The 25,649-nt window shown below is 40.4% G+C and overlaps 11 protein-coding genes across 11 annotated transcripts; 5 read left to right on the forward strand and 6 right to left on the reverse strand.

The window, feature by feature from the left end:
- Positions 1 to 1,948: 1,948 nt before the first annotated feature.
- On the forward strand, positions 1,949 to 4,470 carry BATDEDRAFT_795 (mRNA splicing protein SYF1; the record flags this gene model as incomplete). Its single annotated transcript, XM_006676405.1, has 3 exons — positions 1,949 to 2,653; positions 2,747 to 4,299; positions 4,395 to 4,470. Coding segments are annotated over 3 exons (2,334 nt in total), but the record flags the coding sequence as incomplete, so codon positions are not given.
- A 615-nt stretch (positions 4,471 to 5,085) lies between these two features.
- BATDEDRAFT_31316 (uncharacterized protein) lies at positions 5,086 to 5,837 on the forward strand. The gene is made up of 2 exons (XM_006676679.1): positions 5,086 to 5,263; positions 5,348 to 5,837. Exons 1-2 carry the CDS (start codon positions 5,147 to 5,149, stop codon positions 5,792 to 5,794), a joined length of 564 nt encoding a protein of 187 aa, XP_006676742.1. The 5' UTR covers positions 5,086 to 5,146; the 3' UTR covers positions 5,795 to 5,837.
- A 635-nt stretch (positions 5,838 to 6,472) lies between these two features.
- BATDEDRAFT_86589 (uncharacterized protein) lies at positions 6,473 to 8,263 on the forward strand (the record flags this gene model as incomplete). Its single annotated transcript, XM_006676824.1, has 1 exon — positions 6,473 to 8,263. The coding sequence occupies one exon, from the start codon at positions 6,473 to 6,475 to the stop codon at positions 8,261 to 8,263; it is 1,791 nt and encodes a 596-aa protein (XP_006676887.1).
- Positions 8,264 to 8,372: 109 nt separating this feature from the next.
- On the reverse strand, positions 8,373 to 9,021 carry BATDEDRAFT_86507 (uncharacterized protein; the record flags this gene model as incomplete). The annotated part of the gene is made up of 2 exons (XM_006676949.1): positions 8,373 to 8,517; positions 8,618 to 9,021. The coding sequence occupies 2 exons, from the start codon at positions 9,019 to 9,021 to the stop codon at positions 8,373 to 8,375; spliced, it is 549 nt and encodes a 182-aa protein (XP_006677012.1).
- A 333-nt stretch (positions 9,022 to 9,354) lies between these two features.
- On the reverse strand, positions 9,355 to 11,473 carry BATDEDRAFT_86506 (uncharacterized protein; the record flags this gene model as incomplete). The annotated part of the gene is made up of 3 exons (XM_006676950.1): positions 9,355 to 9,723; positions 9,798 to 10,006; positions 10,102 to 11,473. 3 exons carry the CDS (start codon positions 11,471 to 11,473, stop codon positions 9,355 to 9,357), a joined length of 1,950 nt encoding a protein of 649 aa, XP_006677013.1.
- Positions 11,474 to 13,227: 1,754 nt separating this feature from the next.
- Positions 13,228 to 14,636, forward strand: BATDEDRAFT_86590 (uncharacterized protein; the record flags this gene model as incomplete). Its single annotated transcript, XM_006676825.1, has 2 exons — positions 13,228 to 14,003; positions 14,090 to 14,636. The coding sequence occupies 2 exons, from the start codon at positions 13,228 to 13,230 to the stop codon at positions 14,634 to 14,636; spliced, it is 1,323 nt and encodes a 440-aa protein (XP_006676888.1).
- Positions 14,637 to 14,963: 327 nt separating this feature from the next.
- Positions 14,964 to 16,018, reverse strand: BATDEDRAFT_22749 (uncharacterized protein; the record flags this gene model as incomplete). Its single annotated transcript, XM_006676549.1, has 5 exons — positions 14,964 to 15,110; positions 15,209 to 15,272; positions 15,351 to 15,505; positions 15,566 to 15,622; positions 15,857 to 16,018. The coding sequence occupies 5 exons, from the start codon at positions 16,016 to 16,018 to the stop codon at positions 14,964 to 14,966; spliced, it is 585 nt and encodes a 194-aa protein (XP_006676612.1).
- A 517-nt stretch (positions 16,019 to 16,535) lies between these two features.
- Positions 16,536 to 19,148, reverse strand: BATDEDRAFT_9358 (uncharacterized protein; the record flags this gene model as incomplete). Its single annotated transcript, XM_006676436.1, has 2 exons — positions 16,536 to 18,493; positions 18,617 to 19,148. 2 exons carry the CDS (start codon positions 19,146 to 19,148, stop codon positions 16,536 to 16,538), a joined length of 2,490 nt encoding a protein of 829 aa, XP_006676499.1.
- Positions 19,149 to 20,529: 1,381 nt separating this feature from the next.
- BATDEDRAFT_86505 (uncharacterized protein) lies at positions 20,530 to 21,645 on the reverse strand (the record flags this gene model as incomplete). The annotated part of the gene is made up of 4 exons (XM_006676951.1): positions 20,530 to 20,641; positions 20,677 to 20,985; positions 21,050 to 21,075; positions 21,178 to 21,645. The coding sequence occupies 4 exons, from the start codon at positions 21,643 to 21,645 to the stop codon at positions 20,530 to 20,532; spliced, it is 915 nt and encodes a 304-aa protein (XP_006677014.1).
- A 1,421-nt stretch (positions 21,646 to 23,066) lies between these two features.
- Positions 23,067 to 23,851, forward strand: BATDEDRAFT_86153 (uncharacterized protein; the record flags this gene model as incomplete). The annotated part of the gene is made up of 4 exons (XM_006676826.1): positions 23,067 to 23,134; positions 23,224 to 23,485; positions 23,577 to 23,669; positions 23,750 to 23,851. The coding sequence occupies 4 exons, from the start codon at positions 23,067 to 23,069 to the stop codon at positions 23,801 to 23,803; spliced, it is 477 nt and encodes a 158-aa protein (XP_006676889.1). The 3' UTR covers positions 23,804 to 23,851.
- Positions 23,852 to 24,206: 355 nt separating this feature from the next.
- On the reverse strand, positions 24,207 to 25,409 carry BATDEDRAFT_86504 (uncharacterized protein; the record flags this gene model as incomplete). The annotated part of the gene is made up of 3 exons (XM_006676952.1): positions 24,207 to 24,723; positions 24,816 to 24,841; positions 24,942 to 25,409. The coding sequence occupies 3 exons, from the start codon at positions 25,407 to 25,409 to the stop codon at positions 24,207 to 24,209; spliced, it is 1,011 nt and encodes a 336-aa protein (XP_006677015.1).
- Between the last annotated feature and the right edge of the window lie 240 nt (positions 25,410 to 25,649).

Consider the following 25,649-nt stretch of genomic DNA (forward strand, 5'->3'; position numbering starts at 1 on the left):
AAGTAATGTTTCGACTGAGTGGGTGACGACAAGGGAGCCGCTGTGAATTGTTTAAGCCAGTCCAAGTAGGGGTGATGAGTTGGGTTATGTCTATCATCTGCTATAACTTGGCCCTGACATCTAGCTTCTGCTGGTTGAGCAGTGTGGCATGTCTAGCCCTAACCGATAGAGTTGACTAATGAAAATTCATACAATGCAAGCCCGTCAAAGATGCTTGTTGCATAAATCCAATCTCAAACTAAATGCTCTTACAAACTGTGGCTATCCACAACTGTCTAGACAATCTTGCACCAGGGTTCACTGCATTGCCATGGTCTACTACTCTTGCTTTGAGCTAGAGTCATGGATTCTACAACACATGTCCATCAATGTGAAGAATTAAACAGTACCCTTTCAATCCCGTCCATTGACCTGTTGCTCATCCTTACCCGTACTATGTGTTTCATGTTAGAATCAAGCAGCATTTATCAACCAAATCTTGTACACTCAATTGAAAGGTGCATACCACATGGATAAAGCAATAACATGCGGCAAGTTTGAGGATCCACTTCAAACTTGAAAAGCACCAACATGCCACTTATTCAAACCCCTTTTTGTACTAGAGATACATGTGGATTACGGCTGGCAACAGACAGGCTCATTAGTGGCCCAAGTATCTAACCACACCACAACTCTAGCCTTTGGCAGTCGCTAATATCAAAACCTTGTAAATGAACCCAGATATAAATATTCTGTACATTATGGCTCTTAAAATGGCCATGTTTTTCAAGTTGGTATTAATTATAAACATCCATTTAAAAAACCAACCAAAGATCCACTTGCCGTGCCAGACCTTTTCAGATGGATTTTTCAAACCGACTGTGCCGCTCTTTTTACAGCCATATTCACATAGAATGAAACACAATAAGGGTAATCTCATGAAATGACAATTCATATCAAATTTATTGGGCAGCTTGTCCCCTGAGCTTTGACAAGACTACGGGTCTTTGCTACCCATTCTTGTATGGTTGAGCAAATGTTCACACCAATAGCTGACATGAAAACAACAATTTCATTCCTGAGATGACAATCATTATTTTCTTGAACTAGAGCACAGACGTGTCGAGTATTTAGGATACATCAAAAAGTTTGACAGCATCAAACTATTCAAACTCAATATCTGAATTGCAGTGAATCAGCCTGGTTTCAAACTTGATGATCGTATAATGCATGTCTACCAAATGGGCAGAAAAAGACAATTCAAAACTATAGTCTGAATGCACTTTAAAGAATTCAAAATGTTCATTCAAGCAATCAATTTGTAGTAGGAAAGTACAACACATCGTTGATTATTCCGAGGCAAAACTCACTGCAAGATAATACAAGGTTCAAGGTTATCATGCAGTTGGTAGGGATCTAGATATATGGACTAGGCGGTATAATTTAGACTTCAAACTGCATAGTTTACGGTTTGGTGATTTTGATTATCCAAGATTGCAGTTTTTATCTTCACTCCATCAGATTTACTTTAAATACAGTGCGGCATTGTCTGATGGGATCCAGAGGAAAACGTACTACTAAAGCTACAGGAAGACAGGATTCTGCTGCTAAATCACAGAAAAAAGTCATTGCTGATGTTGCCAAAGACTTGGATCTGGAACCGGATTCTGTTGAACATGATGTCGATATCCAAATGGAAAACACAGTACAAGATGCCGACCAACATATACCTGAACCAGGTATTCAAGATAATAACGAAATACCAACTACATCTGTGACGGCAATGATTGATGAATTTGCAAAAGAAAGAGTTGCTGCTCGCCAATCCGAGGTTGACAAGATGATGATGCAAGTTCCTCTGCAGGATTTATGTGAGTACAACTACCATTCCCATGCATGTTGGTCACAATGCGTTTTATTATTGTATTTACCAATTATAATGTATCTCAAACATGGATCAACCGTTTTAAAACAATCAGTATATGAAGAAGACTGTCTGCGACACCCATTCACCATCAAGTCTTGGACCCGATACATTGCCCATCTGTCTGCTCGCAAGGCTTCATTTGATGAAATTTCATTTATTTTTGAACGGGCCATCAAGGAACTTCCTGGTAGCTACAAGTTGTGGAAGCAATATTTAGATCTGCGAGTAAATCAAGTTCTCATGACAGATACCAATCCAAAAACAGGACTACGGAAACCATACAAAGTATTTACTCCAGCTCACAAGGAGTGGTTGATAATAAATGGCTGTTTTGAAAAAAGTCTGGCGCTATGCAACAAGTTTCCAGTCATCTGGTTGGCTTATTGTCGTTTTCTTATGCACCAACCTACTCGGCTCACTTTTACTCGTCGTACATTTGATCGGGCCCTTAAAGCTTTGCCCACTTCTCAGCACAAGCGTATATGGCCACTTTATCTTGAATTTGCTCAACAGGTCGGTGGTGAAATTTGTGTTCGAAGCTGGCTTCGGTTTCTTAAACTGGAGCCTCATCAAGCAGAACAATTTGTTTCGATCTTGCTTAATCTTGATCCACCACGACATGGAGATGCAGCGAGAGTACTTGCTGCAATTGTCATGAATCCCAAATATGCATCCCCTACTAGCGAAAAAACTGCATTTCAACATTGGGTTGAACTTTGCGATGTAGTATGCGAACATCCTGAAGAAGTCAATGACAATATTTCAGGAGACCACATGCTGCCCATCTCTGGAGGCTACACTAATAGCAGCAACTATCGACACGGAATCAGTAATGGCGAGCATTTTATGCCAATCGAATCACTGGATGTTGACTGTATTTTGCGAGTGGGCATTGCTCGCTTCACAGATCAAGTAGGAAAACTATGGAACAGTCTTGCTCGATGGTGGATTGTTCGAGGCGAGTTTGATCGTGCTCGAGATGTTTATGAAGAAGGCATTCGAAACGTCACTACTGTGCGCGACTTTTCCATGATATTTGATGCCTATGCTAAAATGGAAGAAAATATTATTGCCTCGAGTATTGAGCGCCTTGCTGCTGAAAAAGACACTTTGGACTGTGATGATGAGGATAGCTCTGAAACAAAATCAACGAGTATGCTGGATGCTGTTGATGTGGATATGCGACTTGCCCGTTTTGAAAAGCTTATGGAACGCCGTAGTTTCCTGATCAACGATGTTTTGCTTCGACAAAACCCACACAATGTTCAGCAATGGAAAGTGAGGGCACAACTATATCAGGATGCCAACAAACCTGAAAAAATTGTCGAATCTTATGTTCTTGGCACTAAGTCTGTTTCACCTCAAAAGGCACATGGCAAATTGCACGATCTCTGGATTGACTTTGCCAAATATTACGAGAGTATTGGAAAAGTGGACATGGCACATAATGTTTTTGAAAAGGCAGTACTGGTACCATATAAGCGCGTGGATGATCTTGCACAAGTGTGGTGTGAATGGGTGGAGATGGATCTACGGCACAATGCCATATCCCATGCTCTTGAAATACTTGGTCGTGCTACAGCTCCTCCTCGCGGTCCACCCGCTAAGCACGCCATGATTAGATACAACGATGAAACCAAATCCGTTCACCAACGTCTTTTTAAATGCATCAGATTGTGGTCACTTTATGTAGATGTAGAAGAGTCTATTGGAACTCCCGAAAGCACCAAAGCCGTTTATGATCGCATTATGGAACTCAAGATTGCCACGCCACAAATTATCATCAACTATGCAAGCTTTCTCGAAGAAAACAAATACTTTGAGGAAAGCTTTCGAGTATATGAGCGTGGCATTGACTTGTTTGGATATCCAATTGCATTTGAAATTTGGAATCTGTATCTTGTTAAATTTGTTGCACGGTATGGCGGATCCAAAATGGAGCGTATTCGTGACTTGTTTGAACAATCACTAGAAAAATGCCCACCCAAATTTGCAAAAACTTTGTTTTTACTGTATGCTGATCTTGAAGAAAACCATGGGCTTGCACGCCATGCTATGCGTATTTATGACCGTGCTACCCGCGCCGTAAGCGATGAGGATCGCGCAGAAATGTTCCAAATCTACATATCCAAAGCAACGTCATCGTTTGGACTTGTATCCACCCGTGAAATCTACCAGCGTGCATTAGAGACTTTGCCAGACACGCAAGCACGAGATATTGCCATTAAATTTGCAGACATGGAAACTAAACTTGGTGAAGTAGATCGATCACGAGCGATTTTGGCTTATGCTAGTCAATTCTGTGATCCACGTATAGATCCCAAGTTTTGGAAAGTGTGGCATGATTTTGAAGTTAAATTTGGCAATGAGGATACATTCAAAGAAACGCTTCGGTAAGCTATTGATTATTTTGATATTGCTATAAAGCTAGCTTTTGGATATCAACTATGCAGCCTTTTAAACCTTTGTTTTTTAATATACTATGTAGAATCAAGAGATCTGTGCAAGCCAAATATAACACGGATCTTAGCTTTATTTCATCGCAAATTCTTGCAGCTAGACAGACTGCAGATGGGCAATCGAGTGTTTCGACTACCAACGATCCTGACAGTATGAAGGATCTAGAAGCTGAAGAAATAGCTCAGCAGAAAACTGCTGGTGGGACACGTGTGGTTGGATTTGTGCGTGCAGAAAAGACAGAGCCCAAGGTTACTGTACCAGAGGGAGAATCGGCTAATCCGGATGCGATTGAGATTGATGATGACAGCAGTGATGAGGACGATGATGATATACCTGGAACAGAAGCCAATATGAACAAGATTATGCATGCCAAGGACGACCATGGTGAAATAAGGCAAATTGGAAATATTCAACGTCAATCTATTCCTGCTGGTGTGTTTGGCGCACTGGCTGCTAAAGCTACAGAGATTGAAAAAGAAGAAGCTCCAATCATTGGCGCCAAAGATCGATTTTCCAAGCGTAAACGAGATTAAAATGAATATGTCGGTCTTTGGCAGATCTGAACCTTATATGTTTAAAGATTTAAAGTATTTTTATTTGAAAACTGTGACTTTTATTTACTTTGATGTCATGACTTGCGAGCCAAATTTAGACATGTGTTTATACTAGTAACTGTCAATGTAATACTGGCCAATACCACTCTCAGTATGGTTATTGTAAAAACAGTTTGCCCTGACTTTTGATGATGGACCGACCAGCAATGTCTCTGCTATTTTGGATATGCTTAAAGACAACAATGTCAAAGCAACCTTTTTCGTGAATGGCAAGAACTTTGCAGATCTTGCCCTTGAACCTTATATCTCTATTCTCCGTCGTGCACACACTGAAGGACATCAGGTAATATACTTTGTATTCAATCTCACATTGTATTCAGGGTTTATTTATTAATACTCGACTGTTGATATTTACTTTAAACATCAGATTGCCTCTCATACACTTACCCATCCCGATCTGACTTCATTGAATGCAGCTCAAATGTGGACCGAAATGTCCCAGAACGATATTTTGATTCGCAACATTATTGGTAAATCACCCGTTTACATGCGTCCACCATATGGTAGCATAAACGCGCTTGTTCTGAGTGCCATGGCAACTTGGGGATACCAAGTAGTGACCTGGAATCTCGACTCGGGTGATTGGGCCCACAATAACGATTCCAACATGATTGCTGAGAACGATGCTAGTTATGCCAATGACATGGCTGGACATCCTATTCCGGCCACACCATTCATTTCTCTACAGCACGATTTTGTTATAAACGAGATTAATTGGGCTCTACATGTCATTACCAAGTTTAAAAATCTTGGTTACAGTTTTGTAACAGTTGGCGAATGTCTTGGCGTTCCTGCTTCCCAATGGTACCGATAGTTTGACTGGTTGATACATTTTCAATAAACTCTGCATGCTACTTGAATGATTCCAGAATTGTAAGGTGGATGGATTTCCACATGACAAATATACCAATTATCTCACTGTTAGGACAGTATAGTTGTCAACCCTGGTAGTCAAATGATGCGTTTTTATATTACAAGCATTACACTGGTGTGCTTATATGACTTGAACCATTTGAAATCCAGCAGTAACTCGATGCTAACTTGATACTCCAAAATGATTTAAAAACAAGCTTGATGTTGAAAGCATGAGTAATGTATACACTCAATTGTATGATCATCGAAAATGTAAAACATGGTACCAATCCATATCTGATATTCAGATCGTGTATAGTAAACTGGGTTGTCTTGATGGCTATTGGCGATAGAGATAAGAATGGAAAAACAATACTTGTACTTTAACCCAATCTCGCTGTTTTGAAAACACTCTGATAGCATCAAGCAGGCTGGTGTTGCAACAGGTGGTAGTGCAGATCGTTGGAAAATTGATTGTGTCAACAAGTCCGATCATTGTCATAATACAGGAATACAATGATCATTCCAAATACTGCACTAGTGATATTTGCAATTTCATTCCTATTATTGATCGCTGTGAAATAGCTTTTGATTTATTTTCCAATTCAAGCTAATTTGACACTTATTCAGTGGAAACTCAATGGGGAATCCAGATTTTGCATGCTTGCAGTCTATTTTCAAAAACAACAACACTCTAGGCTGCTTTAAAGGTCTAGTAGCTGCTTCTGCCACAGAGTTGGTAACTTTGCATGTATTGGCATACATTTTGAACGAACCAAGCTGGTGGATATCGATTGGTACTCCTGAAATTGTTCAAAGATGGCTATCTGAAATGTCCAATGTGGCAGCAACTATGGACCAACCAAGTCTGGATATGGACATGGTAATATCTCTTGCAAGGCATTTGGCCGACACATCTGTATGCACTCTAGATGATGGATCTATTATTGTACCAGGACCGGTTGTAGGAACACTATCGTCATCTAATGCTATTCCCATGCTATTACAAGCTCGATTGGTTGCCCATACTCGCATTTTGGAGGATATTCCAGAAGAGCACAAAGACTGGTTGATGACTTGTCGATCCACCACTACGATGGGTACTTCTGACACTGCAGTATCATCCGATAAGAATGAGTTGTCACTTGTCCATCCAAGTTTGTTTTGTCTCTACTACAATCACACCATGATTAAGCTAGATAGTCGCAAGAATCTGCAACGAATGCAACCTCCATGGTCACAGTTTGTTGGATCTGGCAATCAGATTGCTCGTGTTCCTAATCGAGGCATTACTGGTCCTTGGCTTACACGATCCCTTCGGTTTCAATGGCTGCCTAGCGAAGTGGTAGTTTCTCCATCAGGAGTTCCAACCATCACATCCTATATCAACAATCTTCATCCATCGCACCACTCGGAGTTGTATCAAGATATTACAGATATTTTCCAGCAATTCATACCGCTGTTTGAGAAGCAGGTGTCACTCCTGATGTCATTGCCTAGCATATCAAGACTACTCACTGTAAATCAAAGCGCAGATTCATTAAATGATTTATCGAGTAGCGATAGTGAAGAGTCGGATGATGTATCGCATGGCTCAACTACAGATACATCATCAGACTCAACCAATGCTCCTCATACCAACATACCAAAAGCAAATGTCTCATTCAAAGGTCGTCGTCTTCAAATCATTATTAAACTATCCCAGATACATGTGTCTCCTAACCACCCCGAGTACATAGGAGAACAATGGTGTTTTGATGGAAATGCCAACGAAGCCATTGTGGCTACTGGAATCTATGCTTATGCTGTGAGTGATATGGTGACACCCCCAACCATTGAGTTTCGATCGCCCGTTACACCCAGACCAGAGAGTCGGTCGAATAACGCGGCTGGCCATATCCTCGATCGACACGGACTAGCAGCTGGATCCTTTACAAACCAGGACTTGGGAAGTATTGTATTGAAACAGGGCCAGTGTGTGACCTATCCCAACATTCTCCAGCATCGACTCAACCCCATCAGATTGCTGGATCCTTTTAAAGATCAATGTGCTCACTGCAAGTTCTTGACATTTTATTTGGTAGATCCAAGTAAGACCATTGTGTCTACAGCAGCTGTTCCACCACAACAGATTGGATGGGTCACAGATGCCATGTCATGTTCAGAATGCATTCCACAGCTACCAAATGAGGTGCTTCGACTGATTGCACAGTATCTCCCTGGAGTGGTCACTGCGAGTGTTGCTCGTTCTAGACAAACCTTGGCCATGCATGAGCAAATCCACATCATTGGTGCTGCCATAAATTCTCGATTAGAAAGAAGAACCATCGCAGCAGAAACGGATGATGATAGCAGCGAAGACTTGGATGATGATAGCAGCGAAGACTCGGATGATGATAGCAATGAAGACTCGGATGACCAGTCCGAGTGATGTACGTCATGCTGTCTTTTGGCTCATTCCATCACCCATTAATAAATCATCATACATGCTTGCACTAGATTGCTCCTTCACACTTGTACATGTTGGAAATAAAACAAGTTTATTTCTTGGGTGATGGCTGCCCTAAAAGAGTTAAACCGTGCATAAAGACAGCTCCATCCGATGCAGTCGATGCAGTATTGATTGCCTTTTGTTGGCTCCTGCTTACAATCTCTTCAATCACTTCACCCGATCCACGGATGGTTCTACAGAGCAAGTAGGGTTGACACAATACAACAGTTTAAAATGTAGATCATTACCAAAAAAATCTAGTGAGTTCATTGAACAAGCTATGCAGAGTACTACCTTGTTCGTCCAGTCTCTTGATCATATACTTTGCGGATAGTAGATTGTTCTGCCAGATATTCCTTTTGAGACATGGGCATCATGGCTGATCGTTTCGTTACTCGAGTCTTGTTCAGTGATTGACTTGAAGTGGATGCTAGTGTTTGAATCGGTTGGGTGGGAGACGGTTTGGGTGAACAAACAGGCGGGGTGATATGTGGCAATAAAGGTGTAGTCAGACTCTGAGATACAAGACTCAAGATGCTTCCTGTAGCTATGCCGCCATGTCTATGGGATTTGGTATGGCTTTTGGAATGTGTTTCCTCATGAGAGTTTTTGTGATGTTTATGGCTCGTATGTTTGTGATGACTGCTACTGCTTCGCTTCTTGTTACGGTCACTGTCATGTTTCTTGGACTTGCCCATCGTAGCCTAAATCAAAGGTAAATGGACATCGTGTCCATGTTGATCATTTTACAAGATCAATTTTATTTCAAAAGAATTGAGCAATACAAACAAGACAATGTTATGGAATGACAACGAAATGATCAGATGATATGGCAAGTAGGTGTGCAGAACTACATCGATTGGCAGTCGGGGACTTGAACGACATGGAATAAAAAGAATGGTAGGTACAAAGACATATAACAGTATTTTGAGAGTACGTGAAGAAAAGGCTGCACGAATATCAAAAGAGTGAAACAAATACATGAATAGGAAGATAAAAGACTCAAAGATGCATTTCTAAAAAGCCAGAAATTACAGAGTACGAATACGCTTTGCATCTGAAGTAAGTAGATCAGGACTAGATTTACCAGAAAAAGGCTCTTGATTCAAAACAGCAGATATGGGAGTTGCAAACAGGAATGTAGCGCTTGTCAATGGAATAGATTCAATTGATGAAGCCTTTCTATCAATGCAGGCAGTATTGATGGGTGGAAGATTGCGCTTGGATGATGCTGCTGACCTATTTTTTTTGAATAATGAAGCATTCGAGTTTTTGAGATCGAGTACCGTGGGGATTGTAGTACTTGCAGTAGGATTTTGAGAAGTGAGAGGTGCGGTTGCCCACTCACCATCGTTTGGGATCCATCCTAAACTCTTGAACCAGTCGTAAATGATGCAGATCTAAATTCCAAAAGCAAAGTACATGGTATTAGATATACAATATGCTATTTATAGGGTAGTCTTGCAAGAAAAACACATGCCTTGTTGACATCGATACGAAACCATGTCTGTGCTTCACGCTTTTTAAAGGGGCCATAGTAGGCAACGGCTTGTAGCATAGTTTTTTTGATATTGTAATAGACATCAGGGTAGATACGCAAGGTAGCACACGTCTGTAGCTCTTCTTTGGTAAGTTCATCTGCCATAGATAAGCCAGATGGAAACTTCAAGGGTTGCGAGCCAGCTGTTGACAGAAAATTGAGTGTTAGTTGGAATAAAAGGTATAAAAAGACGGCCAATGCATAATTAAGAATCAGTTTTAGCTCAAATAATTCATACTTTTCCAAAATACAACGGGAGCACCTTTGGTTTCCGAGAATTCGGAATTGTTAAAAACACTGGTATCCACGCCAAGATTAGCAAGAAAATTAGGGATCGGCTTTGGCTGACGGGATGCAATACTGGAGCGACGCTTGACTGTAGCACCAGTCAATTTTTTAAAGCCATCGGTTGGGCTGGATTCTTTGACCGAAGCTCGGGTTTTTGTAGACAAGGTAGCTACTACAGGCTTGACACGATTTGGAGCAGCTAGAGAGTTGTTTTTAGGTGTAGTTGAGACAACAGGGGATGAGACGGGTGATATGGTTGCCAAAGGACGCTTAAGAGTCGAATCCAAAGCAACCGAGGCAGAAAAGGATGGTTTTGAAGATGATGCAGGGGTTGGTAGATGGACAGGTGTAGACAACGTATTGGGTAAAGATGGACCAGGGGCTTTGGACGCAAGGTTGGATCTCCAAAGACCACAAGAAGCAACGGTCTGTGCAATGGATCGAGATAAGCAAGTGGAGCCAAAAGTTTTTGGAGTGGACGCAATAGAAGAGAAATGATGACCAAAACGGCGGAAACGGTAATGTCTAGCCATCGTATTGGTAAGACGGAGAGGCTTGCTAGACTCGGATGGGAGAATGGCAACTTGAAGACGATGCCATGCAGATGGTAATCCATCAGTGGTAGTACTAGAAGTAACGGTGTCATTGGACATACCGGAAGGATTGTTGATGGGCGGAGTAGATAACAGCTGTTTGGGATTTGTTTTGAAGGCATCGTAGACATCCAGCTGTACAATGCGATAATTTTGAGTAGCCGACATCATGGCACTCGAGGATCTTGCAATGGATCGTGCAGGCTTGTTCTGCTTGCGCCTGGATACTGTTGCAGAGGTCGAAAAAGCTTCAACATTAGATGACTCAATCTGTGCCGTTGGAATTATAGCAATATTTGGCAATGCAGGGATAGATACGTCCAATGCTTTTTTTGTTATATCGATACCAGTAGTGTGGAGTGTAGAATTGGAACATTCCGATTCAAAGATCGACTTGCCATTCACCATGGACGGAAATGGCAACAAGCTGGCATCGTTGCCAGCTTGTTTTGGGGAAACCGTGAGCATTAAAGCAATGTTGTCAGAATCATTCGTACTGCAGTGGCCAAAGGAATGCCAGTTATCAGTAGTCAGATCGATATGTTCTTTGTGTGGAATAGTGCTGTAGGACTGCATCTGAGAATGAGTGATGGTCAAAGACAAGTCTTGAGTTGAAGGTTTTGTGACTGACTGTGGAGACTGGATAGGCGATGGATATGGACAGTCACTGGAGTCGCACATTGGTGGAACAGTGCTAGTGACACAATCAATTGCAGCAAGTGAATGCATGGTGCAAGTCTAAAGTCGGTTGTTTCCAGTAATGGTATTGTCGAGATTCTTCAAGTAGATCAAGTGCTACTTGAATTAATTCAGGCTTAATTGGATATTGCAGAGTAGAACTACAAGCGTGAGTCTAAGGTAATGACTTGGGGATGCAACGAGTTACAACTTGAATACTAGTTATAGTAAGAGAACAGTTAATACACCAGATGGGAGTGAAGCTTCAGATCGTTTTTGAGTTGGTGACACGATCCCTTTAAACAAGCGTATCCTCAGCTGTAAAGAAATGCAAGTTCAAATAGTGCGGGCTTTAACTTGAATGCTATTCCCTCTGTGCATGCATATCATTTTGTTATTAGCTGCAGTGACTGGTGATGTCGTATATCGTTTATATGCGCGTGTTCCACTGGGTCGTGCGCATTACGCCTTGAACACCGCATTGGTGGATCCAATTGTTTATGGCTCAGAAGGAAGCAAAAGCCAGTCGGGTAGTTTGTCCGAGTAAAGCTGCATTGAAAGCTCTATTGAATTCTACTTTGCGATTTGTCATCTCCATTTGCTCAAGACTCGGTCAAACTTTTGTTGTCAACTGTAATGGTCGATCTTGACATGTAAAACTCGATGCTTTGTATAGCAGAATCTACCAACATCTACTCTATATTCAGCTGCAAACAAATAGATCTGTCCCTCATTAAATTAGTGTTTTTTGCTACCACAACCCCGCTCTCATTTGTGTTAGATTTGGGGTTGAACAAGTCCACATTCATTTGCAAACTCAGTTCTCAGCAACTGTAGCTCAATACTCCCGATACTAGCTCAACCCTCAGTATTATTTTAATTCCATCAAAAGTGTTTTGCCACATGCCAGTTCCCAAAATTGCACAATTAGTCTGTATTTGTATTCTACACGGGTTGCTCCTCGTGTGTCTTCTGCTTGTATAAATGTAGATTTTGATGAATTAGTCTGCTCCTGCTGCGCAGTGAATTGAATCGACCTCCGCCACATTCTTTATAAAATTCTACCTGTTTTTAAATTAGTCGTATTCATGGACTGAAACGCTTGTATTATCTTGCAACGAGTTTTGCTTCAGAATAATCAATGTGTTGCGCTTCCTACTAGAAATCGACCATCTGGATAAACATTCTCAATTCTTCAAAGCACAGCGTCCATACGATGCACACAATCAACCATCTTTTTTGTTATAGCCACACATTGTACAATCATCAAGTTTAAAACCAGATTCACCCACTGCGATTCAGATATTGAATTTTGATGTTGCCAATACAACTACAAACTCACAGATACATTCATGCTCTATTTCAAGAGAACAAGATTGCATGTCTTGACAGAGTATTATTCCATAACTAGCAGGAAAAACCAACGAGTTTGTCAAGGAATTCCGAGTTCATATTTTTCCAGTAAATTTGGTGGGAACTGAACAATCATTTCATGGAACGGCTCTGTATTTTGGCACTCGTAGTGCTTCATTTTACGCGAATACGACTAGAATGCTGCCACTTGATAGTTGTTTCAGCTATTACTCGTGACATCATTTGATACTACAAGCTGAAACAATCAAGTCTGATTATTATATTATCCGTTGTATGTTTAAATGTACTTTGTACTCTTACATTAAACTGCAATGTCAAGCCTGTCCATAACTCGCACGAAAAGCTTATCAAACCACTCCGTGACTGCTCCGAGTAAGCAACAGTTGCTACAACGAGTGTATGCCTCGATCTCAAAAACAATCAAAAAAACAATGTTATCGAATAAGTTGTCTTGGACACTTGCAAATAAACCCTCTCAGTCTGTCTTGCCAAAAAGTAAAGTTGGCTCTAAACATTCAGATGACTTGACAACTTTGTCTTCAGCTTCAGAGAGTCCATTCATTGGTTTGTTGGACTCTAGCTTATTGGACTCTCCTAGGTCATCAACAACTGGCGATACCATTAGCAAGAGTCATTCTTGGCTAGAATCGCCTTCATTTTTGGCACCATTGGCAGTACACATACTTTCAAAGTCGTCCTCACAAACTCTCTCAGTGTTAGATACCGCTACATTATCAGCATTCGATCTTAGGTTATACGCAACTCAAGACATTGCTGCTGATGATTCGAGCGATTTGTTGGACATCATTGACCAAACTGGTGCTGTATCAAGTTCAGTTCAACTGCAATCTCTTCCAGCTGAACTCATTTGTAATATTGCCATGCGTGCTGGGTTTTTCTCGGCTTTGCGTCTCTGTCAAACATCCAAATACTTTAATGTATTGCTGTCCTGCCCATCGTCTTGGAGTTTATACAAACATCTTTCATCTGACCATATTCAAAATACAGTAACGGTCGTTACCAAGATCCACACATTTGACCATCTAATTTTTGGCGATTGGCAGCCAGGACACATTTCACACAATGATAGTGCTACGAGTAATGAGGACGAGCGAGAAGTCTATTTTGTCCACAAGACATTTTTAGAGCAGTTTGATTTTCTGGGCGGAATTTCCTTTTCTATGCATCCAGGCGGCTTGGCAACTGCGTAAGTTGATTGTATGTTTATCCAAGGGACAACCTGGAACAATCCATTGCTTGCATTTCTGACATGTTTATTTTTTAAATATACAGCAATTTTTTTGAGCATCGCGAACAGTTGAGCTGCTATTTGGAAGATATGCGACAAGGTGTCCAAAGTGGACGCATCCCACCACCACTTATTCCAGAAATGACTTTACCTCCTACACCACAACCGTCTCTTGCATCAACCCCAAGGGAAGACACGACCGATCAATCTCGTACTCAAGCCTTGCTTATAAATACTATTGTCCAAACCGCTTTCCCTTCAGCTTCTTCTCATCACGTCAGCCCAGTTGGAGGTGCACGGCTTCAGCACAAATGCCCTTCATGTGAGGCTTACGACACTCAAACAGTACACAAGAGTATCTTTGTATTCGATCAGGTTCCTCGACATCCAACATGGGCACGCGATGGACTCACTTATACATACGCCTTCAAAGATTGCAAGCGAACTCTGCGTATAACAGTAAAGCCGTCTGTGAATCGGATATGTAATGACAACTTACCCATGGTGACATTCAACGCGATTGCTATTAATAATATTGACTTGTCCCCGTTATTGTATGCTTTGTTTTTAAAGCTGGTTCATAAAATGTAGCTACCGCTACTTGTTGCCAACAGCATGTGTAATGTATTTTTGCTAATGTTAATCTACCCCTTGGTTTGCCAATGATCTGTACACACTTTATGCTTTGCCATTGCTTTCAAATGGGCAATCCCAGCAAATGAATATTTTATTCAAGACAGTTGATACTTGTGCACAATTTTTAAACAGTATTAGAGGCTTAACATCCACAATGTTTAAACAATCAACAGAATCAAGAATATCTGGCAATCAATTCCGACTCGGTCAGTACTTTTCCAAATACAGGATGGTTGGTATTGGTCGTCATATTAAAATATTCTGGCAAATTCATGATTGAATCTAGCGGGATTTTAAAAAGGCAAGGTCAGCATATACCATCCAATTTAAATAAATCACCAACACTATCAATAGTATGACCACCAAGGCACCTTGGGTTGCAATACAGGATGTTTTGGGTGGTTCGGCTATCCAGGCCTTGTCTTTGAACTAAAAACAACCCAACTTGGTATGAGTAACAAACAATATAAACCCATTCGACTCACAACCCACCTTGTTGGAAAACCATTTAACCCATATCAACTTACCATATGGCTTCTATCTGATGCGAAATGGGTTAAAAAACTATGACCTGGAATCACACGAAATAATCTAGAATGGCAGATTTAATATACAGTATAGATGACTGACACGAGAAACAAACCAAATCGTAGATACACTTGGATATACCTATGATACTGCTTTGGTAGTGTTTTTATAATAGAGGGTTTCAATGCCTTGAGCATGTATTCTGAAAAGCTTACTGGAAAAGGTAAAACTGTATCCAGATCGTACACACAAGTGACTGCTGATTCTGTCGATTGAAACAGTATGACATGATAGTCCTAAATAAAAACTAAATAAGCTAAATACATTAATAGAAGCTCATTGAATCTAAAGATTACCCAAATCACTGGTATGGAGTCGTCGCTAGATCCATTTTTTTGAGCCCACAAAGGAATCTAAATCGTTGAAGTCAATACACATTTATGGTGCAAACCGTATAAAAGTCGAGTGAGTGGGTATTGACAATGTCATGGTTGTGAATCTGATCATACAGTCTGATGGATCGTCTTCACATGATACTTGATTCAAAACAATATATAAACGTGGTGGATTCATGATAAGCCTTGTAGCTCAAATCAACAACTTATATACTGGCATGACAAACTAGTATCAATCTTTGACTCATTCACCTTTTTATGCTCGTTGGATATAAAGACGATTTCGAAATTAGCACTTGGCTCGAGCTGTTTCAAGGCACAACCAAGACGATATATATTTTCTTCACAATAAAACGGAGTGTACCATGAACAGTCATCCTTGTTAAAGGCAAAAGGTTTATCTAGTGATGTCATGTGAGAGGTATATAGAAGAGCTGTAAGATGCTGACAGATTAAAACTTGTTTGGAATGATGTTGGACGTATTGGATTTGGTTATATTATTTTTAGCCATAAATCGAGTTGATTAGCAGCCCATTGCATTACTATAGATCTAGTTGGGTGAAAGATTCAAACGTTGAAAACCATAAACCAAAACAGCACCAATAAATAGTCAGAAACTAGATGAGCAGCGAGGAGTCTGACTGATCAAAGTGGTCTGTTGTAAACTCGATCTGTTCAAAATATGTACTCGAAAACAATGCGTGTAGTAAACCCGACTGTTATAATGTCATCTACACAATAAACTATTTAAAACTAAATCACAAAATCGAAAACACTGACAAAATTGTCTGGTAAATGACATTTATCTGTTTAAAAATAGAAAAATAACGGCAATCCAGGACATGCTAACAATGTGTCACTCCAAACATTCCTACTTTCATCCCAAACCCCAAAAATCACTATGTGCCGAAATAATTGTTAAAAGACCATTTAATCCAGATCCATGTTTTCAGCAGCAGGTGTGTCCTTGGCTGCTTCGGGAACTTCCTCTTTTGCATCGGTAGCTGGCTCAGCAGGTTTAGGTTCTTCTTTTTTGGGAGCAGGCTTAGGTTTGCTCAAAATGGGTGTGGCTAGATGCTGGAGAGCGTTTCGCTCCATGTTAATTTGTTCAACAGTGACATGCAGATCGACATGCTTGGGAGTCTCATTTTGCTTGCCAATGGCAGCATTGAGCCAGTCAAGCTTGGCCTTGCATTCGTTAAGAACACGGTCAAGATCATCTTTAGAAATATGTGCGTAACGGTCGTCCTCGGCTTGTATACTAATAACGACAGAATTGACATACTCGCGGAAGGCCTTTTCAGCGCTGGGACGCTCCTCGCTCTGAAGATACTTGTATGCAATAGGATCGCCAGCCTTTTTAAGTTCATTAAGCTTCTCAACATAAATGCTTTTGGTGGCTTCCTCGCCCTCGCCATACAGCCACGATTCTGTGTCATTAAGCTGAGCAAGGAAAGCTGAACGATCGGCATCCGTGACAAATTCGCTCCATGCCATCTCTAGCTTGGAACGAACTTCATAGACATACTCCTCAAGAGTGTTGCGTTTTTCAGCAGTATCAATAACAAGGCGATCTGATGCATACATCTGGCCTTCAGCAGCAGTCCATTTGGCAATTTGTTCAACAGATGCGGAGTGAGTGTGTGGGATGACGACCAGGTCGTGTCGCTTGATTACCTTTTTAGTTTTGCCACTCTTGGAAATTTCAGTGGTGACGGATACATCAGCATCCATGGCATCGCCTGTGGGGGATACGACCGTAGCAGCATCTATCTTTTCAGATTCATCAATGGGGATAACAAGCTCTTCAATCTGGTTGGCAGCCTCAAGAACAATCTGGCAGTTGATATCCAACTTGGCCTTGACCTTGATGGTGGCCTTGGCAGAACCATCTTTGGCTACGCACGAAGGATATTTTTTGATCCCCTTGATGGTCCATGTGCCAATGTTGGCGCCTACACCCATGGGGAAATCGCGTGCCAGAGCAGCAGCACCATACTCACCACGAATCTCAAGACTGACCGTTTCGTCTTGAGGGTCGAGCTCTTCATCTTTAATGGCACGAACAAAAGTCATGATCTTGGAGCTAGGAATGGCATTTCCAAGAGCAAATGCCTCCATAGAAGTAGTAACAGGCTCGCCACTTTTCTTGGGAGGAGGGGCTTGAGAGGGATCCCATTGAAGCTCAATTGGATATCCATTCCATTCCTGGGTAGCAAACTCACGCACCTTGAATACAGGAGAGATAATAGCACACTGAAGTGCACACCCGCGGGCAACAGCTTCGTCCTGATTAAGAGTAGTGGCAAGCTTGTTTTGGCCTTCGAGTGACCCACCAAAGAATTTGGCAAGAGTCTCCTTTACAAGTGGAACACGAGTGCTGCCACCGACTAGTTCGACAAAGTCAACCTCATCGGGAGTCACACCAGCAGCATCTAGAGCAGCCTGAAGAGGAGGAATCAAACGCTGAACAAGTGGAGAAATCCATTCTTCAAATTCAGCACGCTTAATATGCCCAGACACGTCTTTATCGTCTAAAAGGCATTCGACATTGAGGGTGGTTACGGCATTGGCACTAAGGATCTTCTTGGCACGCTCAGCTCCTTGGCGTAGACGGAATACAGCCTTGGCATTAGAGTTGATGTCCATCTTGTATTTGGCATCAAACTCTTTGATAAAGTGGTTGGTGATGGCATCGTCAATGTCACGGCCACCAAGATTACGATCCCAAGCAGTTCCTTTGATAATGAGTTTGCCCTTGACCAAAGAGACAACAGCGACCTGGTACGAAGAATGACCAAGATCAACAAAAACTACGACACGAGGCTTCACTTTGGGATCTACGGGATCAGGAAGATCAGTCTTGGTAATACCATAACCAAGCGCGGCTAGAGTAGTTTAACATGCAATGGTATTTAGAAACGGCTAGTTTGTAGTAGACATTGACAAAGCAACAATTGCTTCGAGCATTTAATTTCAATACAAAACAGTAGTCAGATACACCATCTTACCAGCAGTAGTGTCATTCATGAGTTTCAAGCAATTCAAGCCAGCAATCTCAGCAGAGGCAATAAGCGCACGACGCTGGGCATCTGTGAACCATGTGGGGCAGGAAATGACACAGTCTGTGACGGGAGCCTTGATCTCAGCACTGGTGAATTCTCTAACTCGAACTAAAAACATGGATGCAATTTGGGCAAAAGAAAAGGTCTGGACCTCATTTTGAAACATGACGGATGCAGCAGCATCGCCGCTTTCGCCCTCGACAATGTTGGAGTTAATAAAACGTTTTTCCTTGGCCATGACTTCGGGATCACTAAAGGGGCGACCAGCAACACGCTTTAAGCCACCAACAGTGTTTTTAAAGCTGGAAACCTCTTGGGTCTTGGCAGCCTCTCCAAGAAAACGTTGTTTTTCTCCAAAGGACACGAGCGAGGGGGTTGCTCTGTTTGAGGTTTCATTGGTGATGACATCGATACCACGATTACGAGCAACAGCAACTACTGTGTTGAGGTTGCCGAAATCAATTCCGACGACAGACATGGTTTTAAGAGCAGTTTGTTCAGTAAGGGGTGTTGAATGGTTATCTTGTAAAAGAGACTCTTGCTTTCGACGGTTGTGCTTTGAGGATGATCTATTGGAGCGGGTAGTAGAGGAAAATGGCCAAATCGTACGATAAACAGCGTAGCAAATTAATAAAAGAACAGATACAGACGCAGTAGCAAGAAAGATGTCAGAAGAAAAATAGTCTCGAATGAGTTCGAGAAACACAATAGAGACTGCCAGAGTGCACTAGATACTAAGGGTGAAAAGCCAGAATAGCAGTATAAGGAACTAGAGATGAATTGCACAAGAACAGCAACAATACAGGCTGCTAATAAGTGGAAAGATGCAGTAGATGGAAACAGAAGGAAAAAGGAGAAAAACAAAATTGTAGCGGCAGATCCACTGAGCTGATGGCAACAGGGTCGGCTTGCTTTTGAATGCATTCACATCTTATTTAGACAATTGTTCAATCATTACATTCGAATCCACTATTGATGCGCACTTTCATAAGAAACCAATGGATTTACGCATTGAATAGGACAGACCACACATGAATTCAAATTTGATTTTTTAAATTGTACAAGACTTGGCTTATGTGATGATGTAAATAAAGTTGATTCGTTTCTAGTCCAGAATGGCCTTACCTTGAAGCGAGACTGGTAAAAAGAGTTCCAGTGCTTGAAGCTACTCGACTATAACAGATGTAAATATGAAAGGTCAAAAACGATTCAAATCACTAAAATAAAAAACCATTCTGTGTTTTATTCGGGCGGTTTCCATCAAGGCTTCGATCAACTTCCATGTGTTTCTATTCCAGTCTGCTGGCTTCTACACTTTATCTTATTGTCACTAAACATACACATTCAGCATCTCATATTACTCTTTTCATTGTATTGTTTCATCACTGGTCGCTTGAGATTCACTAGAAATTACTGTCATATTCACGTAAAATAGATCAACAAGTGCCAAAATACATCATAAACTGCCAATCTCATGGAATGATTATTACCCATCTTACTAATGTATTCAACTAGTCAATTTGTAATATGAAAGAATGCAAATAGTTGGTCATTGCAAAATGATGCAATCTGTTCATATCGCAAGGCTTGGCATTATAAATACAACATGGTTCATACTGAATAGACTAGATACAATCCAATCTGATAAAAACTAACCAGCACATGGTTTATTGAATTTTGATTAATAGTATTGAATACTAAAACATTATATCACTTTGTACACGCACAATCTACAGTCAATATGATGTTGGGTTTATACAATACGATAGGCAAACGCTTGAATTTCAATGGATTGTTTGTAGATGTTTTAAACCATTCATCAAGTTGGCATTTGTAATTAGCGCTTTTCATTTGGAATGCTAATCAGTTTTGTTAGGTTGCTGATCAGCAATGAGGTCGCCATTAAATGCATTCCAACCATCGAGGTTGCCATTTGTGAAAATGCACTTGCGTGTCGGTTTTTGACGGTCCCTGGATGATCATAATTAAAAGTATAAACAATATACAGACATAGTGCTGCTACATCCATTATGGAAAATATGGCCATCCACATGATTGTCTTGTGATATTGGGCATGGAACCGAGCCATAAGTTCAGAAATGTGCAGGTTGACGACTGGGCGTGGTATAATAGGCGTAATCGACTGCGATTTTTCAGATACATAGGAAGATACACTAGCCGAACCTTGGTTTGTAGTTTTGGAAGTAGGCATCTCATAACTGTTTTTCATGGCCGTCATTCGGCGAGAAAGCGCAATGATTTCCTTGGCTAGCCAGATGTTGGTAAAAGTGTCAGTGAGCAAGCACCATGCCCACCTTTATAAATTATAAATTAGCCAAGGCATGACTGTTTCGGTATAGTGGGTTCATTTGTAATTACCATACGGATGTTGTATATTTGAACCACTGATTCAAAAATTAACGAGTATACAACCAATAATTAAGCTTTTATACAAGATATATTGTTGGAATGATAAATAACAGTCATACAATCACAACTAAACCCACCTTTGCAAAAAAAATAGGATCAGTACTTTGAACAAAAAATGTTCCTTTAAAATACATGGGAGTGGCAGTCATCAAATGTACAATAACCTGCAAAGCAACAATCTTTCTAACAGTTACATCTCGAATTTTAGGCACAAAGATTTTAGTTGTCCACGACTGTGTAATCATAAATCCAATAGACCCAGCACCAATAGTGATATTACTAATTGAACTCAAAAAATTGATGTAAAAGACATACTCGACCAGAATCCGGCCAGTAAGCGCAATTATTGAGCATATGCCAACAAAAAATAAAAGACGGATGAGAGCCGAGCTGGGATTACGGTAAAGGCGAACAGATACATGGTATAAATTATAAATGGCCGAGAGAAGTGAAACAGAAACTAGGACCAATGCAGCATATTCTTCTGGACAATCAAAAAGGGGCCGTTCTGCATACAGGACAGAATTTTGAGTAAATAGCGACATGTATTAGTACAACGACAACAAAATAGAGTTTTGTAAAATAAGCTTGTTTGAATCAACGGAGAAATAAAAGCATACAATATCAACTGAACAGTTTCATGGAAATAGGTTTTTAAAAAGTTTACATTTGAACAAATGGCTTGTATTGATTTCATTGCAAATGCTTTGATATACACTACATATTGTAGTTGAAATGAACAATGAACAATGACGGTGCCGGTTAAGATTGAATCCACTTGCTTATACATGTAGAACATCACGGTCATTTTAATTTCTACGGCTCAGTAATGGCAAGATGTTGCTGTTAAAAGGAGGCCGAGATAAATAGGCTTGCAGTATCTCTACATATTACTCATTGAAACTGGGCATAGTCGAATGTTAATTCACCAATGAATAATCACAGCCGTATTCATGTAAAATGGAACAGCAAGAGTCAGTATAATAAACAATCTCACGAGGTAATTCGTGTCAAAATTGTGTTCACTCATGATTATCGACAAAAGGAATGAGGACAAAGAGAAATGAAAAGCTGTCAACAGCCATTATCAGTGTACATTGTATACTCGAGGTGCTCACGTAAATTTGATTCAACCAGATTTGTGCGGGGTTGGGTTTGTTACTCCTGCAACTTCTACTACCAAATCTACAATGTCTTTTTAGTGCTTATGAAAGAGGGTTTGAAAGACACGTTTAATCGTGGGCTGCAAGTTTGTATCGCCATCAAAAATGAGCGATTAAAGGTTTTACATACAACCAGACTCGTGCATGATGCAATGTCGTAGTCAAGAGTGCACGATACCCATCAACATCTGAATGCCGATGGTTTGAATTTACACTTGCTGAAGCACGATATTTTGGGCAAACAGCAAGATGAATTCTCACTTCCCATAACTGCGTCGCCATCTATATTAATGATGCTAAATATTAATCGTTTTATAGTTGTTAATGTTGTTCAACAGGTGTTTAAGCATTGATTAATGCAAAAAGCAAAGCGTCAATATGTTGATTATGACCTGTATCAAATAACTGTTAATCAACGGTCATCTACATCAAACCGTTTCTTTAAAGTTTGAAATCGGATATTGGGTTCAGCTATTCTGTTTTTTTCTATTTCGATCATCAGAAGACCGGGAAGCTAAAGAACTCACAAAACAAGATCGTCCAGCAAGTTTGGAGAAACTGACTGTTTATTATGCATTTTAACTTATTTAGTGATCCGTTTTACGTGAATACGACAGTAGATGTATGTGAGATTACTGTTTTAGTTCAATACAGCTGATATGCATTGCTTGATATAAATCCTTTCGAGTTTATATCACCGACTGTTGTATTTTGATGTGGTAGCGTTTCCAGACTGAACCGATAACAATGCGTTTGCTGAAATTTATATTGATCTTTCATAGCTTGACCAATTTATCACTACTATGCTAAAGGCACGTGCAGTGGGGGACTTGTTGGCACAGGCAACATATGGAGGTGTAGAGTCAACAATGTATGGATATGGCTAGTGTTCAAGACTATCAGATACTCCTAGCAGCAATCCTCTGCCGTTCTATACCAAACTAACATTCATCTAAACAGGCTTCTCAGCACAGATGGATCATTGCTATCGTTTCAAGGAGAAAGTATATTGAGAGCTAAAACGATTGCTGCTGTTGTAAGCAATATCTGGTTTGCGTATGACAGACATGCACAGTTGTCTCCGCCAACGCTGCATGCAAACAGCCATAATGAGCTCAGTACTTTTCAAGACACTGGTGCTTTGCGGCCAGTGTCTGCAGAGACTCCAGTGGCATTGGATAGTCATGAGAGTGGGCAGCAAGAACTGATTATTGAATGCGAGGTTTGCTATTCCATTTCAGATTTTATAGCTGTTATGCCAATTCTAAAACATGACCAGCCTGATCTGACAGCGTTGCGATTGATTTACTTAGGAAGGCCTGATTGTGATTCATGCTGTTAGGCAGAAAGTACTACTCTGTTGTGTCTGTGCGCTATCTTGCGATCTGGGATGTGTCAAATCAAAAGTAATTTATAATTTAAATAGTAGATTCATGCAATCCATTAGGATGATCTAACATCAGCTTTAAATGGCATGATTATGCAGATGCGAGCAATATTGAAGCCCCTCAAAGCAGCATTTTCACATTTCTCCGTCTAAAGTCTCATGCAAACCCTCTTTGGAATGCCAATTTGTTCTAATCTTATCGCCATATTCACGCAAAATGGAACACTTGTATTTATCTTACAGTAGCTGTCTATTTTGCTTTGGAATAAACAATGGTCAAATATTCGTTGTACTTTGCTACTAGAAATTGACTACAATCGACATTCTCAATTCTAAACACAACGGTCATCATATAATACAATCAGGCTATAGTTTTGAATATGACCTTTCTCCAAATCTGAGCCCATATATTGGATCTGACTGGTCTGATGCTGTCAATACAACTCTACACTCATCATTGTTGTACACGGACACTTATTTAGCAGTTCATTCTACGCTAATATGACTATAAACCCATGGTATAGACTCACCAAATACAATCAACTTTAAAATATCTTTATATTTTGTCATTAGGTATTCTAACCAGTCTAGTCAAATTGCGAATCAATAATGAAACAGCCAATAAATGCAGTCCAACACTTGATGTGGCAATCTGGGAGAATGCACTCGCATGACGATTTTTTACAGATCCAGGTTGTGTATAATTCAACACATAGATAAAGTACGTGACTACACTGGTTACATCAATAATGGAAAAGATGACCATCCACACAATGGTTTTGCGGAACTGGAGCTGGAATCTTCTTACAATGTTTTCAGCGTATGTTTTAACTGGCGCGACAGATTTTCTTGTACCAAGTTTTTGCTCAGTTTTTAAAAGCTGGGGTGTGTTTGAGGAGCTGGCATCAGTAGATCCACCATTAGATATCACGGATCCGTTTGATGCTGCTGATTTGGATGTTTGTGATCTTCCCGATTGTGTTTTTATTACAATCATTCTGGCAGATAGAGCAACAATTTCTCTTGCAAGCCAGATATTAAGAATCGTGTCCATGAAAATACACCATCCCCACCTAGACAGTGTAATGAGTTACAGATTAAAGTGACGTCAGATACAATGCAATCAGTGCGTCTAGATGTCAGTGATGGGCCACTTGTAACTCACCATACTCCAGAAGTGTATTTGAACCACTACCAAATTGAAAATTTACATGGAATATTAGCTGAACATTTTGGGTGATATACACGCTTGTCAGTCTCAATATTTTTATAAAAACACCAGGCGATATACCTTTGCAAAAAATATGGGGTCAGAGTTTTGGGTAAATAAAAATCCTTTAAAATAAATGGGTGTTGCTGTGATAATATGTACAGCGACCTGGAGAAAAACAAGCTTTTTCATGGTCCATGCAGTCATCTTGGGCATAAAAATCTTGGTGGTCCAAGCTTCAGTAATCATAAATCCCATAGAACCACTTGCGAGTGCTAAGTTTGTGATACCACTGAAAAAAGTTATAAAATAGAAATACTGTGTAATAATTCTACAGACAAGAGCTATAATAGTGCATATGCTGACAAAAAATAAAAGACGGAGGAGTGCTGAAGAAGACGAGCGACGAATTCGCATCGCAAGGACTATAAAATTATATATGGCAGCGATGAGTGATAGAATCGTAATAATAGCTGCTGCATATTCTTCTGGACAGTCAAATCTAGGTCGTTCGTCATATAGAAAGGGATCTTGCACGAATAAATTCATTGTTTTTATAAAAGTTTTAGCAGGTTCAAGAATTTAGTGTATTACCAGTCTTATTCACGTAAATTGGAGCACTATTGTATTTAGCTTTCAGCTGGAGTTAATATTTTCTTTGAATGTATGATGAGCAAATATGCTTTTCTATTACGAATTGATTGCTTTGACAGACACTCGGATGTGTTCGCGCTCTTGAAGAACAATGATTGCAGTCTTGGGAATACAATGGTTTTCATGTCAGCCACA

The sequence above is a fragment of the Batrachochytrium dendrobatidis genome (assembly GCF_000203795.2).
Source record: "Batrachochytrium dendrobatidis JAM81 unplaced genomic scaffold BATDEscaffold_2, whole genome shotgun sequence".
Lineage (NCBI taxonomy): Eukaryota > Fungi > Chytridiomycota > Chytridiomycetes > Rhizophydiales > Batrachochytrium > Batrachochytrium dendrobatidis.

Coding starts and splice junctions, on each gene's coding strand:
- BATDEDRAFT_31316 (XM_006676679.1), top strand. CDS start 5,147: ATGCTTAAAGACAACAATGTCAAAGCAACCTTTTTCGTGAATGGCAAG. Junction 5,264..5,347: donor CACACACTGAAGGACATCAG/GTAATATACTTT, acceptor TTTAAACATCAG/ATTGCCTCTCATACACTTAC.